Below are 19,176 nucleotides of genomic sequence, written 5' to 3'. Positions count from 1 at the left end.
ATATACGTATTTTACAAGCATAAACAATGAACGTAGGTTCGCAGCAGTGTTTCTTTCTCTCTCCCTCGCCCAGAGACTCTGCGTAGCTGTCAGTCTTCTTCTGGCGTGTGAGCGCTCATCTTCGCGTAAACAAGTGGGCGTGAAAGCGCCACAAACTAAAAGCATGCATTTCAATATAAAAAAGTCAATAATACAATTGAACACACATTGACAAAGGCAGAACGCGAACGTGGCCATAGCTATTAAGAGTTATTCAAATAACTATAGCATAAAGAACATGCTAACACGTTTACCAAACCATCAGTTTAAGTGTAAGGACGCGGGTGGAATACCCCACAGCAACAGAAAAGATGATATACACGGGTGTTGCCTCTGTAGAGATATTTTACAAGCATAAACAATGAACGTAGGTTTGTAGCCGTGTTTTTCTCTCGTTAACTCATCCACTCACTCAGAGCTGCGTAGCTGTCAGTCTTCTTCTGGCGTGTGAGCGCTCTTCTTCACGTAAACAAGTGCGAGTGCGCCCACACGTGGGCGTGAAAGTGCCACAAACTAAAAGCATGCATTTCAATATGAAAAAGTCAATTATACAATTGAACACACATTGCCAAAGGACAATCTTATATGATGCATGAACAACAAAATGCGAACGTGGCCGGTATATTAACGTAACATAGCTATTCAAAAAACTATAGCATAAAGAACATGCTAACAAGTTTACCAAACAATCAGTGTCACCCCAAAACACCAAAATAAAATGTGAAAAGATAGAATAATGTGTTAATAATTTCACACATAAGTCACTCCTGGGTATAAATCGCAGCCCCAGCCAAACTATGAGAAAAGCTGCGACTTGTAGTCGAAAAATACGGTATATCCACACAATGTTTGTGATATGCTGCATAATGCTCTATGCAAACTACCAATTTTGTATTTGTCTAAAACAATGACAAATCTATCGAGCCTTGACAGGAAGTGTACTGTTATTTGTACAGCCAGCGAACAGTAGCCGCTATAAATCTTCTGCCGTCACAACTGGCACCATTTCTATCTTCCCCTTATCCCCCCCCTGCTCTGGGTGTCAAGCGACAGGATGGGGGGGTTGTGACCGACGAAGAGATTAGAAGAAATAGTGCTGTCTTCGGAGTAATACAGTGCAGGCGAGATGTGGCAGATTAGGGCGCCATTGCCACTTTATATTCCCTTAAATACATCAGTTGCAGCATGTGTCAGCACAAGCAAAACCACTGTTCCATCATGCAATGGAAAAGTACTTTACCCGCCACTGACGGGTCGGAGCAGCGAGCCAAACCTTTTATTCCCTTTGGATATTTTCTGCTTCTTCTTTTTTCTCTTCTGCTTTCAACCCATTTCCTGATAGACTTTCTCCACTTAAATTGGTCAAAGGGGAAAGGCGTCCCTCGTTTTACATCGCACCAGCCAATTTGATGGCCAAACGCTGGTTGTTTCTTTTATGCGGTCTTTTGTGGCGGTCAGTGTGTTAGCGGTAGTGGCCATGTCGTGCCCTTCATATGTCCCAACCCTCCCCTCTCTTGACAGATGGCAGTAAAAGTTTTCAGAGAGTTGTAAAAATGGAAATGGTATGGAATGGAAATACTGCCACACGTGAATTTTATTTCAAATCTCCTTCATGAGATACAGCCGCACGGCGCCAGACACCCTTTTAATTTCCCTCTCACTTGCCTGTTTAAAATTCATGGACTTTCTTATCGTCTTTTTTTTTTTTTTTTTTTTTTTTTTGGGGGGGGGGGGGGGTAGGGGGGTGATAATTATAATTCCCCAGAGTGTGCCAGAGGTGCTTAAAAACTTGATGGAGGGACATTGCTTGTTCATGTTCTTATATAAATTAACCCATTGCAGAGCCATGTGCAACACGCCGCATGAACGACAACAATCAGGAAACTGTCACAAGAGATGAGAAAACAACTGAGACGTGACGCCGCAGCATATTCATTAATGTTGGGGAAAAAAAGAACTGAGGAAGACTGAAACACATTAAAGACTGTGAAATTTTAAAAAACTGACACGTTAAGAAAAGGCAGCCTTAAATACAAGGGCGTACAATGGGGCAAATAAGTATTTAGTCAACCACCAATTGTGCAAGTTCTCCTACTTGAAAAGATTAGAGAGGCATGTAATTGTCAACATGAGTAAACCCTAACTATGAGAGACAGAATGTGGAAAAAAAACCCAGGAAAACACATTTTTGGTTTTTAAATAATTTATTTCCAAATTAGAGTGGAAAATAAGTATTTGGTCATCTACAAACAAGCAAGATTTCTGGCTGTCAAAGAGGTCTAACTTCTTCTAACGAGGCTCCACTCATTACCTGTATTAATGGCAACCGTCTTAACTCATTATCGGTATAAAAGACACCTGTCCACAACCTCAGTCAGTCACACGCCAAACTCCACTGTGGCCAAGACCAAAGAGCTGTCGAAGGACACCAGAGACAAAATTGTAGACCTGCACCAGGCTGGGAAGACTGAATCTGCAATAGGTAAAACGCTTGGTGTAAAGAAATCAACTGTGGGAGCAATTATTAGAAAATGGAAGACATACAAGACCACTGATAATCTCCCTCGATCTGGGGCTCCATGCCAGATCTCACCCCGTGGCGTCAAAATGATAACAAGAACGGTGAGCAAAAATCCCAGAACCACACAGGGGGACCTAGTGAAAATTATGTCCGCCAGGGATTCGAATCTTGCACTGCCAGACGTGTCCCCCTGCTGAAGCCAGTACACGTCCAGACCCGTCTGCGATTCGCTGGAGAGCATTTGGATCATCCAGAAGAGGACAGTGAATGTGTTATGGTCAGATGAAACCAAAATAGAACTTTTCGGTAGAAACACAGGTTCTCGTGTTTGGAAGAGAAAGAATACCAAATTGCATCCAAAGAACACCATACCCACTGTGAAGCATGGGGGTGGAAAAATCATGCTTTGGGCCTGTTTTTATGCAAACAAACCGGGACGACTGATCTGTGTCAAGGAAAGAATGAATGGGGCCATGTATATAGCGATTTTGAGTGAAAATCTCCTTCCATCAGCAAGGGCATTGACAATGAAAATGATTCCAAACACACAGCCAGGGCAACAAAGGAGTGGCTTCGTAAGAAGCATTTCAAGGTCCCTGAATGGCCTAGCCAGTCTCCAGATCTCAATCCTACAGAAAATCTGTGGAGGGAGTTGAAAGTCCGTGTTGCCCAACGACAGCCCCAAAACATCACTGCTCTAGAGGAGATCTGCATGGAGGAATGGGCCAAAATACCAGGAACAGTGTGTGAAAAGCTTGTGAAGAGTTACAAAAAACGTTTGGCCTCCGTTTTTGCCAACAAAGGGTACATAACAAAGTATTGAGATTAACTTTTAGTATTGACCAAATACTTATTTTTCACCATGATTTGCAAATAAATTCTTTAAAAATCAAACAATGTGATTCCCCCCCCCCCCACATTATGACTCCCATGGTTGAGGTTTACCCATGTAAAAATTACAGGCCTCTCTAATATTTTCAAGTGGGAGAACATGCACAATTAGTGGTTGACTACATACTTATTTGCCCCACTGTAAGTTTGCATAGGGACGGAAGGGCATACCAAGGGGGCAACTGGGTATGTTGTCCCGGGCCTCAGGACCATAGGGGCCCCTGAATGACTACTTTACATTAACATATTTCTTTTTTATTTAAATCATTGTCTGATTAAATATTATGTTCTACTCGATATATACATAAAAACTTTAACATATTCAATACTTCAAATATATATTTTTCCCCCTTTTTTTGCACAACGCCCCCACCCTGTCTTAGCAGAGAATGGTTTGACCCCGCTCTGGCGCACTCAAGTGCTACACATTTTCTTGTCTTTGCCAGTGACTGTAGCTGGAGGAGAGCGAGCCTTCAGTAAAATGAAAATAATAAAAAACTACCAAGGCTCCACCATATGGATGTTTCCGAACTGCACTTTATGGTAAATTGCGGGGCTCTCAACTCCACACCGTAGTGTGGAGTGGATGGGTGGACGGCTCGCTTGTCGTCACTTTGTCCGGAACTTCCTTCAGGATGGGTAATTTAGATTGCCTTCCATAAAAAATAGTACATTTGCAAAGACTACAGTAAATGCACCACATGTTACACTAATTCATATATTGTAAGACTGCCCTCAAAAACTGGTTGAAAACATCTGCCCACCTGTCAAAGAGCTGTCCAGGTTGTCCATGCTAGACCCTGGCGTGTGCTCGATTCCACGGGGATGCCTGGCTCCGTACCCTTCATCTTCCTCGTCGTCGTCTTCCTCGCCTTCGTCGTCCGGCAGGTCCGTCTCCATGTCGGACACCATTGTGCTTGACACATAGCCCACCGGAGGGGCCGGAGCCTGGGGCGGAAGGGCCCCCCCTTGAATGTGCCTGTCAAGCAAGGAATGTTAGAATTATGAGTGGGAACCTCTTGGTCCCTCACGATATGATACGAATTGCTTTACAAAGCTCACAATAACAATGATCTGACGATATGGCAATACAACGATTATCGATACATTGGTCAGGAAATCATTATTCTGCAAAGAACTAATAAACAGAAAAACAAGCTTCTGCTGTGAATTGGAATGAGTTTATCACTAGTAGACATCCAATCCGTTTGAACTGGGAGGGTGGCAGCGAATGAACATTCGTTCATTCGCTGCCATCCCTCCCTACTTCAAACGGATTAACGTCTCTGGCCTTCAGTTGCAGCCAATGCCAGGCAATAAGGTAATTTTAGGCCATTTAAGGTCATTTACCTGTTTATTTTCAGTAACCTCCTGTTGATTTTGGGGTATTTTATGGGTCACTTCCTGTTTATTTTGAGTTACAGAACAGGAAGTGACCTCGGAATCACCCAAATGAATAGGCAGTGACTCAAACTCAACAGAAAATAACCTTGAAATGCCCTAAAATGAACAGCAAGTGACCTGTTAATGCCCCGAAAATCGGACCGAATGACTGTGAATGCTCTAGTTTTGAATGAACGAACGTTCCCAGTCTAAATTGATTGGGCGTCGAGCACAGTCATTGGCAGCCTTAGTTAACCGAGACCAGAGGCGTCGCATCCTATTAGGCAAACCAGGCAATTGCCTAGCACCGCCAGCCAACAGGGGCCCTAAGAGGGCCAACAGATTTAGCACACGCAGCTTTACTGCACTGTTGCAGCGACAAGTGTAGGGCGTGTTTCCCAGGGCAGCTGTGGTTACAATAGAAGCTTACATCCTCTGAGTGTGGAGTGAATGAATAACACAATGGGGGTGGGGCACTTTGAGTGTCCTAAAAAGCGCTCTATGAGAGCGAAGCGTTATTAGACTTTTATTAAATATGCTATTGCTCCAAGTCCAACTGTCCCCCTTACTTGCACACGCTCGAAGGCCCCATGTTGCCTGGGGCCCACGGAGACCCTTGCTACGCCTCTGACTGAGACACTATTATGGTGGAAGATTTTGGTAACAACTTGATGGTTCTTTTTTTTATTATATTTCATTTAAAAAAACATTGACACCTTTATAAAAACGATACCTCAATTCTTTACAGGAGCATATCAATAACATTTTGGGATACAAACTATCACGATATATCACAATTTCGATATTTTGTCACACCCCGAGTAAGAACCAGAATAATCATGCTGTATAAGCATCCCGCTAATTCTACCGAACATACACAATGACCCATTAATGTGGAATGCAAAGAAGTGTGCGTTCCAGAGTCGGAGGAGGGTCGTCGTGCTCTACATTGCTTGTGTTTGATGTTGGCGTGTAATTACCAACATTCTTGTTTTGTCACAAAAGCTCTCGAACCAACTTAGTCATTAATGCAACTAACATGACATCTAGTTCCTGACAATAACCACTCACTCTGTGCATGATTACCAGTGAATATCCGAATATCAGCATCTGTTCATCCTTTTCAGAAAGAAGCATGGCCTTTATCTGACTTGCATGAGCACAACAGCGCTGGAATGTATTGCATGTTCGTGTGTGTAAATACGAAGACATGGGGTCTGGAAGCACAGTAGCAAGAGTGCCATTAAAATGAAATGATTAATGGGTTTATCTCCACTGCACACACAGGCGACACAGAGAGTAAATGTTAGAGCAGCAAAAGAATCAATCCTGCTGCCGCTGGCGAATATGCGTACAGTAAGCGTTTTAAAATCCCATACAAATATACGTACAGGTTGTGTGTTTTTTTAAACTGTCAGGCTGAAGTAGCAGTTTATATTTAATGGTGTGAGTGCATTTTTTTCGCTTGCTGCAGGCATTTTCTCTCCCAGAGAGAATTTGTGCATCGTGTTCTTCAGAGAATTTTACAATTTTCTGTGGGAAGAAAAATTTTGAACAGGAGGGCCTTTTTAAAAAATAAATAAATAAATAAATAAACAGCAAAACCCTAACTGGAGGTGATAGCAAGTGAGAGCAGAATTAAAGACGCCACAATTTTAATGTGATATTATCGCGTACTTCCTTTTGATCCAAAAACTCCATGTAGCATGTATCACTGAGTGTCAAAATACAGCTGTGAATGGCCACAGCTGGATTTTTGGGGGATTTTATGGGTGAAACATGGTAATATAACAAGGGTCGCGATGCAGAAATCGCAGACATCAAAGAGTGGTTGAGATTTTTTTTCTACATATATTTACCCTTTTAAACGTTGTTTTTAATTTTTCTTTGTTTGGATCGATTATTTATCATCTAACATATCGGAGAAAATGCGACAGTAACAAAAAAAAATACAATTAAGCGATAGTTATGAGGTACATATCCGTGACTTTTTTATAGACACCATTTTTTTTCATTGTGACATTATTTGCTTAAAAGTTTAAAATATGCAAGTGAATAATTTTTTTAAAGTCGTTTTTTTATTTTTAAACAAAATATTTGACATCAATTAATGATTCTAAGTTAAAAATGACAGACATTTTGAATAATAAATATAAATAATTACCTTCGTTTTATGGCTGAGTTGAAACAAAAGCAGTTGCGCGATGTCTGTAAACAGGGGTTTCCAGGGTAAGACGGACAAATTAAAAATAGTTTGGGGGCTTAATGCGCCACGAATCTGCTATGGCAGCATATAGACATATTGTTCTATCAAAAAAACAGTTGTTTTGGCTTAAAATACAGCAGTTTCTTTTAAAAAGGAGTGCAACAGCAGAAACTGCTTTTTCAGTTTTCCACCATATATATATATATATATATATATATATATATATATATAAACAAACTAAACTGTCCGTTTTACCCTGAAAACCCCCGTTTACAGACGACGCGCAACCGCTTTTGTTTCAACCCAGTCATAAAACGAAGGTAATTAATTATATTTATTATTCAAAATGTCTGTTGTTTTTAGCTTAGAATCATTAATTGATGTCTCATATTTCGTTTAAAAAAAAAAAAAAAAAAAAAAGACTTAAAAAAAATATTCACTCGCATATTTTAAACTTTTAAACAAATTATGTCACAATGAAAAAATGGCGTCTGTAAAAAAGTCACGGATATCTACCTCATAACTATCACTTAATTGTATTTTTTTCATTACTGTCTCATTTTCTCCAATATGTTAGATGATAAATAATCGTTCCAAACAAAGAAAAATTGGAAAAAAAAACTTTTAAAAGGCTAAATATATGAAAAAGAAGAGCTCGACCACTCCTTGATGTCTGCGATTTCTGCATCGCGACCCTTGTGATATGACCATGTTTCACCCATAAAATCCCCCCAAAATCCAGCTGTGGCCATTCAAAGCTGTGTCTTGACACTCGGTAACACATGCTACATGGACTTTTTGGATCGAAACAAGGTAAGTCTATGATATCTCGTTAAATTCATGGCGTCTGTAATTCTGCTCTCGCGTGCTCTCACCTCCAAATAGGGTTTTGCTGTTTAAATTTATTTATTTTTTTTCAAAAATGCCTTCCTGTTAAAAATGTTTTCTTCCCCCAGAAAATTAAGATTTTAAGCTTTCCAATGATGTATCACACATGCGTATAGCACAATTTTGAAATTTGACCAAATTGGGGGTCTCAGAGCGGAACTTCAAGTCACCTGAGTGTTTTCTGCCATGTATATATATATATATATATATATCACTTTTTCAAAGTTTACTACAGGTTTGTGACAGTTGACAATCATTGTGAAATTGTAAGATGTTGCTTGTTCGCTGGTGCTGTAACGCTCGAGTGCTGTAAATGCTTACTTTAGTCTATTCAAAAACTTGCTGTAACGCTTGAGTAACGCTCGAGTGCTCTAAATGCTTACTTTAGTACAATATACAATACAAAAACGAATGAAGCAAGCAATCATAGTTGAGTGTACGGTGTTGTTATTATGTTACCATGTTTGCTTGGCCATGTCCATTTGGTAGGCTCGGGTCAGCTCGTCCAGATGTGCCTGGAGCATGGGCTGCATCTCGTCCCGTGGCGACGGGGTGAGGGTAGCCGTGGACTGCTGTCCGAAGGAGACGGCGGCTGGGGAAGACGCCACCCCCCGGACGGGCGGGGTGGGCACACGCTCCTCCTCTTCTTCCAGCTCATCCTCCAAGCCCTGATGGAGGTACGTCTGCACCGGCATCGGCGGACCCCAACCGTCGCTCTCATACCTGATCGGGAAATAAAATGAATTTCAGGAGAATAATTTCTTTAACAAAAGTATGCAGAGGACACACCTAAATATGGGAAATTTCATGTTTACCTAACTCAGTGCTTCTTAATTATTTTCTATTATGCCCCCCACCAAGGAAGACGTAAACGTTTCGCGTCCCCCAACAACTCTCTTCTGCCACTGTAAATAGTACCATATGTCTCTAAAATTATTATTATAAGTATAAGATCTGCATATAAAAAAGTAATATAGATCAACTTAGAATAAAGGATAACTTTATTAAAATTGTTTTGTTTGTAAAGGAAAATACTTTTTGGAAAAAAAAGTCACATCCTAACTGTAAAAATACATTCAAGGTACATTTTTGACAATTTCATACTGAAAAATAAAATTTAATAAAATCAATAATAATTAATTCAAATTGATTAGAAACATTATCTTGTGACGACAATATGCCAAACAATTTGAGCGAAAAAAACAAAAAATAGAACAAAAATGAAAGTGTTATTGGACAAAGGGCCAGTTATTGTTTTTGCTGCTGGCAGTATCAGCTCCTTTGCTATGGCATAGGGTTTGCACCGGGTATGCTAACAGTGCTCGCTGGTTTACTGATGTACAAAAGGGGACGATTGCTGGTAACATTTGGCGTTTTTGCTTAAAAATAATCAAGCGGCCAATCAATGGGATCGTGGTCTAATGTCTTTAAGTGACTTCTTAATTGATTTGGCTTCCCGCTGTCCACTGCAAACATTTTTAGACATAGTCAAGAGACTGGTCTTTCCTGGTCTCCTACTGTATTAAAAGTCAAAGCTAAAAGCCAAACGCTACATACGCTTCGTTATATATCCTTGTCTATCTCTTCATATCTTCAGTGCTCTTTGTTGTGTGCTCTTGTTTGGTTCAAAAATACTACGCACAATCTGAAAATTAGAGTACCATTGCTACCCACAGTGGGTGTGCAAGCACACTTTATTCTAATACGGCAAGAAAATATGTTTCCCCGAGGTCACACACTTCACCCCCGGCATGGCTCTGCACCCCCCTGAGAGGGCGTGCCCCACTATTTGAGAAGTACTGACCTAACTGTATGGGATTTGCTAGCTCATGACTCATGATAGAAGGAAGAAAATTTACATAAAAGAAATTTGTCAGTGCACCCTAGTGTAGAATAGTACACCTTTAATCTGCTGCCATGAAGAGATTTACAGCACACATTGCCCCTCATTTGGCACCCAACCTAATAAAGGAGATGACTCTCCGAGATAGGAAACAGAGAGCAAGGGGACATGTGAGCTACCTGACAGAGGCACCCCAAAAGAGATGTTTCAGTGTTCGTGACATTCAAGCCATCATCAAGACTCCCATGTGGAATCAGGCAAATAGATTCATTTGAAACCATATGTGTTAGTTGTGGATTTATTCTGCATTCATGAATGCGTCCTATAGATTAGGGCAGTGTTTTTCAACTTTTTCTGAGTCACGGCACATTTTTACATTGGAAAAAATCTTGCGGCACACCATAACCCAAAAATGTTCCAAAATTACTTTCTGTACAGTATATTTAATTATAAATTGTTTTCTCAATATTTTTTTACTTACTCAGTATGAAACCTGTGTCTGTTTAGATGAACACAATATCCTGGCAGGAATCTTATTCAACAGCTCTCTGTACTTCTCTATTTTTTTAAATTTTTTTTTTTAGCAGTTAGACTTGAAAAGCTCAGAATTATCAGAGAGGGGGACTTTACCAATGTCTTTAACGCCTTCAGGGCCAAGCATCTCGCTGACAATGGCTTTGCAGGCAGGTAATATTAATATCTCTGCCACAGTGTGGGACTTTTTGGATTTAGCAACAAGTTCAGCAGCAAGGTAACTGGCTTTGAGGACTTTCTTTGTAGTTTTTCTCAAAAAAGTTGCCTGTCTCTCTGTGTTTTCACGAAGGCCAACAAACTAGTCCATTGACTTGTTTTGAAGCAACGGGTGTTTCATTTGGAGATGACATATAAGCTCGCTTGGCACCATGGCGCTGTTGGATAGCTGCTAGTGTCGTGTTCAAGAACTGCTCGGATTTCTAGCCATCAGCCACCTTCCTGTCCTCAACAATGTGTTGGAATAAAACACGGGGAGGATTGTCCCATATGGATAAAATGGAAAGGACACTTTCGTGTATATTGACACTTGACGAGGCTAATCAAATGATGTACAATGCCCTCCATAATTATTGGCACCCCTGAAAAAGATGTGTTTCTTAGCTTCTAATATATATTTTTTTTATTCAAATAATATGGGACCTTAATGGAAAAAATGAGAAAAATCCAACCTTCAAGACAAGTGCATTCATTCAGTGGGGAAAAAAAATCCCACATAAAGACAAAATTATTTGACATCAAATAATGTGTGTCACAATTATGAGCAAGCCTGGTGTTAATACTTTGTACAACCCCCTTTTGCCAACAAAACAAGGTCTGGGGACTGAGATGGCCATTGGAGGAGCTTGATTTTGCGTCTGGTGAACCATTTGTGTGTAGATTTGGCCATATGTTTAGGGTCATTGTTTTGCTGAAAGACCCAGTGACGACCCATCTTCAGCTTTCGGGCAGAGGGCAGTGGGTATGAGGTGCTTTTCAGCATGCGCATCTTTCGTGGCACGCCAGACTCACTTAGAGTGTTTGTTGCCAAAAAGCTCAATCTTGGTCTCAGGACCGTGTGTAATTTTGTGTGAGACCAAGAAGACCGGTTGAAAAACACTGGATTAGGGAATGGGTCTGGAGCCATATGCACATTATTATTTTTTTAATGATATAGATGCTTCTCTTTGCTGCAGATCCACGGCTTTACAAATATCAGCAGTGGTGAAAATATGAAATTCTTGGACAAAAGTATTCCGAAAACTGTCAATTTGACAAAACACAAATTTTGGGTTACATTTTTTAGAGGTAAGATCGGGCCTAAAAAACCCAGCCCGACCCGGCCTGAGCCCAATCAATTATCTTGATTTGCAGGCCCGTATCCTGTACCCTACCTGTAACATTTTTTGCCAGTACTGATATGATCTCATTAAACCTACCCGTCGTGGTGCTCATTGGGATAGTGGTCCATGTCTGTGCCAGGAAGCGGGTGAATGGGGGGAGGGGGTAAGGGGACATTGGCCCAATTGGAACCGTTGACTTTCGGGGGCTTAGAACCGGCCTTTGTCTTCTTCTTCTTTCCTCCCTTGCCACCTAAAACAGACCATTTCTATTAGAGAACACGTAGTAGTAAATATAAATCAGACTACACAAAGAAATTCTTATCCAATTAGAGGCAATTTCAGCACAGGCAAAAAAAAAAAAGACGAAAACCCTTGAAAATGTCAGTGAATTGGAGGCTTTCAACAAGCTGCTGCCTACACACAAAAATTCAAGGTTGCCTGATGAAAAGCATCCTCCCATTGATCGATTGGCTGAAAAGCCTCCGATCTCCATAGAAACAGCAGCGAGGAGCCGTTGACAGACCTTGGTGCTCCACCCATCTCTCACCCAACCTTCTTTCACTCCACGCTTTTGGTTCCACAGTGGAAAAAAAAAAATCTCACTCTCTGCCGCATCATCATAATGAATGGCTTGTGTGGAGTCGGTGTGGTCCTAATGCAATTCGCCCAGAGTCTATTACTACTTTCATTTCTTTTATTACACCAGAGAGCCACTAACCCCATCCATTTTCACCCGCATCCTTCCAAAAACTGATTCCCCTTCTGTCCCATCCGTCTTTGTACAGCTGCCGGCTGGGTCAGCAACGTGTTTTATACAAGAAACCCCCTTTTTTCCCCTCCTCTGTTAAAAACACACTTCAAAGACTAATTTTGTCGTGGTTCATGCAGTATTATCCCTAAAAGACACCCAAAGGAAATTTTATGCTATTCAAAACTCATTTTCAAGCCATTTTAGATCTGTCACATGAATGTAGTTCCATTTTAAACACTGTTTGGACAAAAAATGTTAAAGTAACACACACAAAAAGGTTAAAATGTCGAACAATGTATTATGCAAAATACCAAAATTTGACTTTGCTACAATACATGCGTAAAGTACATTTACATCTTTGGTAAAACCGTACTACAGATAATATCTAAAAATAATAATGACCAAATAATGAATAAGATTGCAAAAAAATCAAAATGTGAGGAATAACAGACCAAAATATTACTCATTCACTGTCTTTGAAGGATCACATATCAGTCCCCTTGACAGCGATAGAAATTGCATCCATTTTGAATGGGAGGGCTGGCAGCAAATGGATTTAACATTTATTGCCATCAGGAGCAGCCAGCAACTTAATTCACAAAATAACGTTCATGATGTCAAAGAATAGTAGGAAAGTTGTTGATATATATATGTATATACTGTATTTTTCGGACTACAAGTCGCACCTGAGTATAAGTCGCGCCAGCCATAAAATGCCCAAAGAAGAGAAAAAAACCATATATAAGTCGCATCGGCGTATAAGTCGTATTTTGAGGGGCTATTTACTTGATAAAATCCAGCACATAGAACAGATATATCATCTTGAAAGACACTTTAATATAAAATACAATAGAGAACAACATGCTGAATAAGTGTACAGTGTAATGTTACATGATGCATGAACAACGAAATGCAAATATACTGTCCTCACCAGGACGCTACGGCTCGGTTCTGGCTATACAGTGAGCTAAACTCCAAAATGACTATGGTGGACGTCCATATAATTTGCTGAATCAATTTTGTCCTTGATACCAAACAGGTTCGCATCAACGTAAATAAATGATAATTGGGTGCTATTACAGCAATGACACAAACGTTTAGCATGAGTTCGCTAGCATTAGCACATCGTTCAAACTACCACACAACTGGCTCTAAGTGTCCGATTGTGGGTGGAGAAAACAAAACAACAGAAAAGATGATACACAGAGGCGTTGCCTCTGTAGAGATATTTTACAAGCATTAACAATGAACGTAGGTTCGCAGCCGTGTCTCTCTCTCTCTCTCCCTCTCTCTCGCCCACTCGCTCTCGTAGCTGTCCGTCTTCTTCTGGCGTGTGAGCGCCTTTCTTCACGTAAACAAGTGCGAGTGTGCCCCCACGTGGGCGTGAAAGCGCCTAAAACTAAAAGCATGTTGCCTGGCACAGCCAGACTATTCTCCTTGTATTTTTCAAACACTGTGAGAAATAGTCTGGGACCCAGCCCATTAACGGCCTCTCGAGCAAGGTACAACATCAATCGTCCAATCAGATTCGTTTATTTGCGTGACGTGTTCTTAATGAGTAACGTCACTCTTGCGCGCCAAAATTCGTCTCTACAACAACACAGATGGCGTACGGGAGAGCCGAGAATATGTTCCAATCCGCGGTAAAAACCAGTTTTAAAATACCCAAAACACATCGAAACAAGTCATTGACAACAGTCAACATGGCTCGCGCTAGTCATTTTGAATAAACTTCTCCATTCTCCGCTCACGCTAATTACTTGTCGCTTTAACAAAGTCACGTCTGCCCGTTGCTGATTGGTCCACTCCGCTGTCTGTTTGCTATGGCTTGCTCCGCCCTCGGAATTTGATCTGCCGGACGGTCGCCAGAATCAATCTCTGGAACAACGGTGAGTCTTGTATACCAGGCAAAAAGCATGCATTTCAATATAAAAAAGTCAATAATACAATTGAACACACATTGCTAAAGGCAGAACGCGAACATGGCCATAGCTATTAAGATTTATTCAGATAACTATAGCATAAAGAACATGCCAACAAGTTTACCAAACTTTCAGTGTCACTCCAAAACACCAAAATAACATAAAAAATGATATCATAATGTGTTAGCAATTTCACACATAAGTCGCTCCTGAGTATAAGTCGCACCCCCAGCCAAACTATGAAAAAACTGCGACTTATAGTCCGAAAAATACGGTACATTGATTATGTACACTGCTGGCCAAAAGTATTGGCACCCCTGCAATTATGTCAGATAATCCTAATAGAAACTAATACATCATCAATTACTGACAGTTAGGGAAAAAGACTAGTTCGTTATCATCCAATAATTCACACTCGCCTTCTATTTGCAGCAAAGTGACGTTCAGTGAAATATTGCAAAAAGAACAAAATTTATTGTATTATTATATTAGATATATTTTCTATGTGGGTTTAAATCAAACGACTGTAAATCTACTAGTGTGTAACTGATCAGATGTACACGAGTCCTTTTCTTCAGTTTATTCTACTGGAGTTTGAACCAACACTGTTGCTGTGGCAGTCAGGTGTGCTGACTACTGATTCTGACTACATTCTAGCTTCAGCTGCTAATACACTCTTTTAAGCTCTCGGGGAGTCATGTTATCCTAACCTTCTAAACTAGGGGTGTGACAAAATATCAAAATGGTGATTTATCGTGATACTTTGTATCCCAAAAGGTTATCGATATGCTCCTGCAAGAATCGAGATATCATTTTAAATAGGTGTCAATGTCTTAAAAAAAAAAAAAAAAAAAAAAAAAAGAACCAACAAGTTGCTATCAAAATCTTCAACCATAATAGTGTCTCAGTTAACTCTAAGGCTGCTTTGACGGTGCTCGACACCCAATCCTTTTAGACTGGGAACGTTTCAGGGTATTTATAGGTCACTTGCTGTTCATTTTAGGGCATTTCCAGGTCATTTCCTGTTGAGTTTGAGTCACTGCCTATTCATTAGGGTGATTCCCAGGTCTGAAACACAAAATGAACTGGAAGTGACCCATAAAATACCCCAAAATCAACAGGAAGTAACTGAAAATCAACAGTTAAATCACCTTAAATGGCCCAAAATTAACTCATTGCCTGGCATTGGCTGCTACTGACGGCCATAGACGTTCAAACGGATTGGACGTCTACTAGTGATAAACTGTTTCCAATTCACAGGAGAAGCTTGTTTTTCTGTTTATTAGTTCTTTGCAGAATAATGATTTCCTGAACAATGTATCGATAATCGTTGTATCGCCATTAGTGCTGCAGCGATTAATCGATTAACTCGAGGATTCGATAAGAAAAAAAATATTCGAATTAAGTTTTTTGCCTCGAGTATTCGTTTAATTAAAGTGGCGTTGTAATGGTTTATTTTGTAAGTGTTTACATTTAGTTTTATTGATTAGGGTGGATACAATGCCCTCTGATCTGGCTCATTTCACATGGCTGAATTATTGCTCCCTGTTAAGACCAACGTAAGTTTTTGTTTGGGCTAATGTTTTTTAATGCATTCGTTATTTAGTCTACAGGTATAGTTAGCCGTTTTTGTTGGAATATGAGTCCGAACCATTTGTCAAGAGCATTGTAAAAAAACCGTTAGTATTGTATAGCATTTAAGCTAGCGAACTTTTGCTATGTAAGTTAGCCAATTGTTCTTTTGTTGTACATAGATCCTCATTTTCATTAATTCATTCATTTTCCATGTATTTATTTTTTTATACCGTTTGAGGCTCATTCCAGGTATTTTAATTTTTCATGTTCTTTAAGCGATTACTCGATTATTCGAACTAACTAGTTCATCAATTAATCAACTACTAAAATAATCAATTGCTGCAGCCCTAATCGCCATATCGTCGGACCCTCGTTATCGTGAGCTTTGTATCTCAAATCGTATCGTATCGTGAGGTGTCAAGAGGTTCCCACTCCTATTCTAAACACAGAGCACCTTTTCCAATAAGTCTGCAGATAAAGGTGGTGGGGGGGGGGGGGGGGGGCAATGAGAGAAGGTGCGACATGATGTTACCACCATCAAAACTGGTTACATATCAATTCCAATATCATACATAACAATATTTTTATTTGCTAGCATTTTTTAGGTTTTAAAGTACATTTTCCAATCTTAAGGGTTGGAGATAGGCTTTGGAATTAGAATTTCAAAGTATATTTAATGCAGATTTGATACTCCTCGTGAATTAAATGCTTCTTCAGGGCGACACTTGACTTGAGCAATAAACATCAGCAATAATACAAATGACCCTCTTCTGGTTCTTCTTGGAAAAAGGATGGTGGTCTGGCACCACAGTTACCCTCCAAATATGAAAAGTACAGAGCGCGAGGGCTGCGGCCGGGCAGCGAGACATGAATTACACAAGTAGTCGAGCCATCTTCTCCGACGTACAAACCAAAGGGGCCTCTCTGCTCTTCAGTGAGCTTTCTAAATATAGTCACCCTTTTTCATATTTATACCCCAAGGTTTTTGGGCACTCCCAGCATACCGAGTAAGTGCAGGATGTGCGGGCCTGACTCCCGCTCTGTTTTCATTGGGTGCTGAGATGGGGAAGCCGCAGGGCAGCGACTCTGAGCCGCACATAACTCGTGAGCGGTGACGGCTATCAAAATAACCATAAAGCATCTTGTATTTTATTTGGCTTGGTGGACAAAAAAACAAACAAAACAGTAAGGTGAGATGACAAAGAATATATACGCTATGCTTACGACAGCACTAACACACACAGCACATGCACTGGAACTTTGGAGCAGTCCAAGTTGTTTGGTTTGGTTGGTTCATATCCGTATGTGGACCGAAATAACAGGTTCTCGTGGGAATTTGCTTGGAAATTGTACGGAACGTTAAACACTATTATTTTGTAACATAGCGTAACGAGTGTCGATAATGCATCTCCGCATGGAGGAAGATGGCGTATATGCTATGTTATTAAAACATCATTGAAAGTTAGATAGTTTGCCACACAAATGCAGTCTACACCCATGAGTTTTGCAGGATTCAAGACATAATTATCAAACACAATTTCACCAAAATATAATGCCCACTGTATATTAATAGTGCTACTGATCACTAATATACCCTACCCACCGACGTCACAAAACCACGTGCTCGCTGTGTGGTTCCGCCCACTTGTCCGTCATTTTGTCTCTGTATTAGCATTGTTTTCAATTGATCGAGGAATTTAAAATGCATTTCATGGAAGACCCGGTGCTTTCTGATGCCGTAAACTCACTGGATGTGTTGCATAAAAGGCGTTATGTGGAAAAGCTTCGTTCTATACAGTCGCCAGATCCATATTTGATGCCCAAATCGATGTTTTTCGACCCACTGTCTTCGCCCTGTCTGCCTGACATCTGCTACGCTGATATTTACAATTATCTTGTCCACACAAAATCAGCCTATTCTCACGAAAATTTGAAAAACTTCAAGAGCTTGGAGGCTTATAAATACTTCGTTGCTGGTTGGGTGAAACAGGTCCTCGTCCACGAAAATTTGGCAGGAATCTATCTTGTGCTTGGAAAGGTGAGTTACGAAATTTTCAATTCAAAATCTTTTGTTATTGCTAACATCCACTGTCAAGTCTAATGTATTTCATGTCGTTTGTCAATGGAGTTAAGGCTTTTAATGTTTATATGGTTTAGCGATAGCACTCTCACTACATACATACGTGTATGTTGTCGGCGATTAGCCTAGCAATGATCTTAATTGTGGTTATTTGTCAGCCCCGTAGACGAGGCCAGTTTCTTTCACTTGGTACCAGCTAAATATTATTCAAAAAATAACGATGGTGGAAGAAAGGGAAGTCACAAACATCTTGAATTTGAAACTATGTCGTACTACGTCGTATGTTGTCGGCGATTAGCCTCGCAATGATCTTAATTTGGGTTATTTGTCAGCCCCGTAGACGAGGCCAGTTTCTTTCACTTGGTACCAGCTAAATATTATTCAAAAAATAACGATGGTGGAAGAAAGGGAAGTCACAAACATCTTGAATTTGAAACTATGTCGTACTACGTCGTATGTTGTCGGCGATTAGCCTCGCAATGATCTTAATTTGGGTTATTTGTCAGCCCCGTAGACGAGGCCAGTTTCTTTCACTTGGTACCAGCTAAATATTATTCAAAAAATAACGATGGTGGAAGAAAGGGAAGTCACAAACATCTTGAATTTGAAACTATGTCGTACTACGTCGTATGTTGTCGGCGATTAGCCTCGCAATGATCTTAATTGTGGTTATTTGTCAGCCCTGTAGACGAGGCCAGTTTCTTTCACTTGGTACCAGTTAAATATTATTCAAAAAATAACGATGGTGGAAGAAAGGGAAGTCACAAACATCTTGAATTTGAAACTATGTCGTACTACGTCGTATGTTGTCGGCGATTAGCCTTGCAATGATCTTAATTGTGGTTATTTGTCAGCCCAAAACCCTCTAAGTATATCTTAAATGCATCTTACCGGATATAAAATGACTACTACATAGTCTGTGGTGATTTTTTGGTGCCCAGTTTTCACGTCGAATTGCAGCCGTCCATTTCGCTCTCCTCTTTGGATCCCTCGGAATACAGTAAAACTTCAAGTCTCTCCTTCCATCTTCTCTGTTAGTGCAACCAACAGCCACACACGCGTTCACCATTTTGATTATTAATGTTAAGGAGCAGAAAAACACGCCGTAAATAGGAGAAATGTACGTAGCCGTAACAGGTTAACACTATGTTTTGACGGACAAGTGGGCGGTACCATTCAGGAGAGCGGAGTTGTGACGTCACGTGGGTAGGGTCTATACATGTA

The 19,176-nt window shown here is 40.4% G+C and overlaps 1 protein-coding gene across 6 annotated transcripts in view; it reads right to left on the bottom strand.

Annotated features, from left to right (window-relative positions):
* Positions 1 to 19,176, bottom strand: part of LOC130917051 (roundabout homolog 2-like) — a 796,933-nt gene that overhangs the window by 21,556 nt on the left and 756,201 nt on the right. For all 6 annotated transcript variants that reach the window (XM_057838104.1, XM_057838107.1, XM_057838108.1 and 3 more), the window contains exons 24-26: positions 11,721 to 11,874; positions 8,388 to 8,651; positions 4,216 to 4,430 (exon numbers count right to left, since the gene is read on the bottom strand). In XM_057838104.1, coding sequence (XP_057694087.1) covers positions 4,216 to 4,430; positions 8,388 to 8,651; positions 11,721 to 11,874 — 633 coding nt within the window. The remainder of the gene's footprint in view (positions 1 to 4,215; positions 4,431 to 8,387; positions 8,652 to 11,720; positions 11,875 to 19,176) is intronic.

Source organism: Corythoichthys intestinalis, chromosome 6 (assembly GCF_030265065.1).
Source record: "Corythoichthys intestinalis isolate RoL2023-P3 chromosome 6, ASM3026506v1, whole genome shotgun sequence".
In the NCBI taxonomy this organism is placed as follows: Eukaryota; Metazoa; Chordata; class Actinopteri; order Syngnathiformes; family Syngnathidae; genus Corythoichthys; species Corythoichthys intestinalis.
This window is presented reverse-complemented; position numbering and strand designations above follow the sequence as displayed.